The following is a 6000-nucleotide window of genomic DNA, read 5'->3' as shown; positions in this document are numbered from 1 at the left end:
TTATGTCTAGCTCAAAGCGTTTTTGTGTTATATTTGTCAAAAACAGACGGACGAACATTTCCCAAAAATTTGTTTTTCGGACGCGGGGAGTTCTAAAAGATTTCTGGAGAATTCTAAAAATCTCTAGTTAGAATTTTTTGACGATTACTATACTTATTCTACACTACATATACGAGAAAGTAGAAAAAAAAAGTACAAAAACAGACTTTACAGGCAAAGGAATTTCATTTAGTTAAATTAACGTCCGATTTTTAAAGAAGAGCTACTTTATAACACATCTTGTGTTTTTGGTTTGTTTTGATTTAGTTTAGTTTAGTTATATTAATGTCCCATTTTAAGGAAACACTAGGGCTATTTTGGGATGGACCTCGTAATTTTGAACTGCAGTCATCTGACAATCGCTTGTTTTTGAACCATTATGAAGACGATGACATTAGAACCAGGACCCCTTCTATAGATTCTCACACCACAGATCCATAATCTTCTGCTCCAAATACAAAAATAAAACCACTATTCTTTAAGGCCTAATAGCATTTAATGTATTTAACAATTTTTTTATTTTTATTTTAATGTATTTAACAAATTTATATAAAAATATGCGATGGCATATTTTTTAAACTAGAAACATGAAGCAAAATAGGAATTATATTATATATATAGGAATTAAATATAGGAAGAAAGTATGCATCTCCTCTATGATATAGAGGAGGAAGAAAATTAATCAGATAAAAATTTACAAGTACGAACTAACTAGAGAATAACAAAAATAAAGTAACATTTCGCAAAATAATTTATTAAAAGTATCATTTTGTTTTATTTTAAACTCCAATAAAAAAGAAAAAGGATTGTAAAAAATAAAAGTAATTAATAAATTTAGGTATAAATTTTTATTTTCAAGAACAAATATAAATAAAATTAACAGAACTATTACATATTTTTTTAAAAAAAAGCATAAATAAATGTACATAAGGTATAAAAAAAAAGCACAAAAAATGAGATGCTACTTCTTTCACTATTAACACGAATATACTTTTTCAAGTATCTGCAAAACACAGTCCAGTCATATTCATCAAATATCTAGCTATCAAACACTAAGCAAAAAAGGAATACAATCACTTAAGCACAATCACATGAAGAGAACTAAATTTCAGAAAATTACTATCACTATGTTGCATAATTTTTATCTCACCACTCCTACGTTTAAAATAATTTACTTACCACATTTTTATTTGTATTATATATATAAATATTTGTTTACAAATTTTTAATTTCCAAACAATATTTTATGATTTAATGAACTTGCACTCATGTTCATCTACAACTCAATTTCAAAATAATTTGAGAAAAATTAAAAATATAAATATCAACAGCAGAAGAAAGCTTATATACATTTCTATAGTTCATTTAAATTAGCAAGTTCATAATTTTTAGTTCAAACACACAACAATAGTATATTCAACAAACTATTAAGCTACAGGTAAAAGAAATACAGACTGAAAAGTTTAACACTTTCAATGAATAAAACTTAAAATCTTAGAAGATAAAGAAATGCATACATTATTAATTCTTCATCGAGCAAAAATTTAAATATACTAAATGTATGTTATAATGTTAAGTAGTTATTAATTTCTTAGAAACATTACATCAAAATTTTAATATTAAAAAAATCTTAAATATTGAATTTGAAATTATATAAAAAAAAAATCACATTAATACCATAAAAACTAGCATTAGAATTCAAAATAAAAATCATGCAGTTTTAAGTAAAAATAAATGCCAAATAAATGATTAAAAATATACACTAATTCAAGATTACTTTCCACTGTGAAATGACTTGATCTAAAACACTGTAAAACTAAAGAATAATCTCTGAGCAATTTTAAAACATTTTTTTCCATGCAAAGTTATTGATTTTCTAAATATTTTATTTTATTTTTGGTTAGAAAACAAAATTTGTTTCCCTTATTCTTTTATTTTCAGAAGAAAAAAGTTTTTAAAACAAAATATAACAGAAATAAACTAACTTTTTACCAAACAAAAAAAAAAATTCAAAAAAGTTGTTATTAAAGCAATAAAATAACATAGTAAGATAATAAATTATTCCCTTAGTTAAGTTCACCTGATAAAAGAATGTTTTAAAAAATCATAATACATTTAAGTTAAATTGAATCAATCAATAAATAATTTAGGAGAGTTGCTTAAATAAGCAACCTTGAACTAAAATGCATCTAAATATCATATACAACATTATTAATAATTATAAACAGGTAATAACTAGCATTAACAATGATTAATACAAAAAAAATTAAGACAAAAATTGTGACCAAACAGCACAACCTAAAAGCTCTACAGAAAGTTTTAATATAAAAATGTGATAATTTGAAATATATTTTTATTCAAATTATCACGATAATTTAATTTGATTTTTTAATAAATTGTAATATATACTACAAATGATTTTAAGAAATGGAAATTTACAAAATGATAGCACATTCAATCCTTTATATCAAGCATAACTGTAGATTGCTCAGGTTTCATATAGCAAACGTTGGCACACTAAAAGATTGATTTAACTGATGAAGCACTTTTCATTTGACTTTGAATAAATTAGTTTGAACTAAAGAAACTAAGTTCAAAATCTATAATAATGTTATTTTTCAATTTATTTTGCACAAACCATTTAATGAAATCATATCATTTTAATCACCAAATAATTCAGTAAATACATTAAGAAAATGGTTCAAAATCGGTAAAAGATTCCTAAAATTGTGTTGATAAAACCAAACAAAAAAAAATTAATGAACTATTTTAAACAATTACACATATAAAAAACAACAAGGAAAAGAAAAAAGCATTAAGTAATATTTAGACATACAATAAGTAAGTAATTAACAGAACATAAAAAAAAAATTCCTTTTCGATGTAAAAATGATAAAACAAAGGGGATCTTTCTTTCAGAGAAACCATAATATTGTGACCAATTATTGGCTAAAAAAATATTCACATCATTTATTTAAAAGTCATAATATTCATTTAAAGAAAATAGCTCTCGCCAAAGAAAAAATAATCCATGAAATAATTTGAAGGACATTAGTTATCACTGATATTTAACCTATAAGAATTAATTTTAATAAATACTTTAATGTAATGAAATGATTCTTTATTTGTAAAAGAATGATTAAGACTAAATACCATTTTTTTAAGAATCACCGAGCTAAAATAAAGAACAGAATGACAGAAAAACTACAATAATGAAACTTTTTCTTATTCCATAGAGTAAAATTATAAAAACTAAAATCCATTTTCTATAAAAATGTTAACAAAATGCATTTCTTGATGGAAAAAAAATTCATTGATTCATAGAAATCTTTTAAATATGAGATTCAGATATCAAATGTAGTTACAAAAATAATACTTTTGAAATATTTACATAGTTTAAAAAACTGTAAAACAATATATTAAAGATTTTGTTTTCTGGAAATGAAATTATTGAAATGTTCTAGAAACAAAACTAGATATACCTAGTGGATATTTTTCCCGCTAAAAATAAAATGTCTTTAATATTAAATTATAAAAGTGTATTGTTTTAACCACTATGGACAATGTAGGTGTCACCATGGCAATGGTAGAAGGCCAGCCTTCTATCACAGCTCCATGAAACATTAAAAACAATTTAACTAGATGCTATGCAGCTAATGGACAGAGCAACTACAAGTGGACGATTAACATGTGAAAACATTCTTTTTCTCTTTCTCCGCCTCTCTCTCTGTCTTTCTCTCTCTTTTAAGGTATTTCATCATCCAGATTTTCTTCATTGACAGAAATTACTTCCTCCAGGAATGAATGCTGATAGGATGGAGACTGGGCATTTGAAATTAGGTCTGAAGTTTCAGATGAGGCATCTAAAACCAGAAAAATATATATATAAAATAACTTAATATATCCTATCAACATTCATTCACTGATATATTTTAAAGATTAGTTCATACATACATAACAAACAAGAGAATTTTAAAATATAATTTCTTTACTTGGGTATAATTGGATATCAATAGAAATGAATTTCAATTCATATTAAACTTTAAAAGCTAAGACTAAAATGTAATACAAAAAAAATGGTCCTTCCTTTTTTTAAATACCAAAAACATAATTGTTTACACAGATCAACAAATAAAAAAAAAACACAACTCAGAAAAATTAAAACACCATAAATAGAGGCTCAGAATATTTTATTATCACAGAAATTATATTATTCATCAAGTACAACAAAAGTACATTTCTTAAACATTACAAAATATTCACACAATTACAAACAATTTCATACAATCTGTAATGAGTTTTCCTATTCAATGAAAGAGTCAATGAAGCATCTTTGAAAAATTAATAAAGGGGGGAAAAGTCAGAGAAAAACTAATGCAATTTTTTCAAATACATTGCTGATGGATTTTTTTTTTTTTAAGGAAATTTTTAATTTAAACTCGCAAGGTGATAATAAGAATGGAGAAAACAATTGTTTCTTTATAAATATTCAATTCCTAGAAATTTAATTCAGTTCAAATTAGGTAACAAATTTTTTAAATATTTAAATTTAGATTTTGTTTAAAAACACACAAAAAAAACAGAAAAAAATTAAAAACAAATATATGCATAAAAATCTGCATCAAATTAAAAATTAAGCAAATGGGATAAAAAAAAATTTAATCAAAAATCTGTTTTTTCTAACATTTATTTTCAAAGCTTCATTTCTTTCTCAAAAATTGTTTGAAATCTGATAAAGATTTCAAACAATTTTTTTAAATAAATTTTTGAAATAAAATTGTACAAATAATTAACTGAAAAAAAAAGTAAAGAAAAAAAATGAGAAATAAACAGTTATTTATATATTATATTAATGTTAGAAAGTAATTTTATAAGCAAAATTAATTAGCAATTTACCATGAATTGCAATAAAGAAACCAATTCTTATGTCGCACACATTGTAATTTGAATCTTTTTCTCTCAAATAAAGCTGTGCAACAAAAGATACCAGATTTTAAAAATAAAAATTACATATATTAATAATGGTGTTCAATTATGCCTCTTAGTTTGATAAGAATTAGCATAGAAATACAATTAAATTATATGAATAACTTAAATCATAAATACCAACAAGAAAGAATAAAATAAAATCATTTAAATAAAAATAAAAAGTCAACACTAAATACACATATTGAAAACATATCAAAAATAAGTTCAATGAAAATCCCAGCCCAGAAGCTTAATGAAAGCTTAGAAAAATAAATACTTTATTAGAATTAAAACAAAAACAAATCTATCTTTTTGTCACACCAGGGTCACTCAGGAATTCAGAAAATTTATATTTCAAAATTTTATCAAAATATCATGATATTAATAAAACATTTTGAATGTATTAGATAAATACAAATCAAAATAAGAGTGCATCCATTTGGGGGAATGGAAAATCCAATTACAATTTATTGTATATTCTTTTAAATAACCAAATCAAAGAATTCTAAAAATTAGGTTAACAGATAAATATACAGTAAAGTGTCATTATTTGACATTCTGTTTTCATCCAGTTTTGTATTAATTTAAAAAAATCAGAAGTCAAAAATATGCATTTAAGTTTTTATACAATTACATCTGTAAGTATGTATCATTATTTGTAAGATGCCGAGGTAAGGCATCTGATGCATTATACTGGTGCATGAGTATATACTCATGCACCAGTATAATTAAGTATATGGCAGCTTAAGTAAGTATAATTGAAGACTTGCTAATTTTCATGCATTTTTTTCTGTCTGTGTATGCTCTAATTAGTCATTTTCATTTGTTGCTATATGACTATTTTATTAGGAGGGTTAAAATAGTTATTTCTTCAATAAAGGGCAAATTGAAAGCAATCAAATTATTAGAAAAATGTAAAATTTAACAGATAGTTAGACATTTATGAGCCCCTCATGCAACTTCTGGTAATTAGAAAAAGAATTAGGGGAAATT

General features: G+C 23.8%; 1 protein-coding gene across 2 annotated transcripts in view; it reads right to left on the bottom strand.

Moving 5' to 3' along the window:
* Nucleotides 1–879: 879 nt before the first annotated feature.
* The window catches only part of LOC129971619 (cholinephosphotransferase 1-like), a 31206-nt gene continuing 26085 nt past the window's right edge, over nucleotides 880–6000 (bottom strand). For both annotated transcript variants that reach the window (XM_056085562.1, XM_056085563.1), the window contains exon 9: nucleotides 880–3902. In XM_056085562.1, coding sequence (XP_055941537.1) covers nucleotides 3784–3902 — 119 coding nt within the window. In that variant the 3' untranslated portion in view covers nucleotides 880–3783. The remainder of the gene's footprint in view (nucleotides 3903–6000) is intronic.

This window comes from Argiope bruennichi, chromosome 6 (assembly GCF_947563725.1).
Source record: "Argiope bruennichi chromosome 6, qqArgBrue1.1, whole genome shotgun sequence".
Taxonomy (NCBI): domain Eukaryota; kingdom Metazoa; phylum Arthropoda; class Arachnida; order Araneae; family Araneidae; genus Argiope; species Argiope bruennichi.
This window is presented reverse-complemented; position numbering and strand designations above follow the sequence as displayed.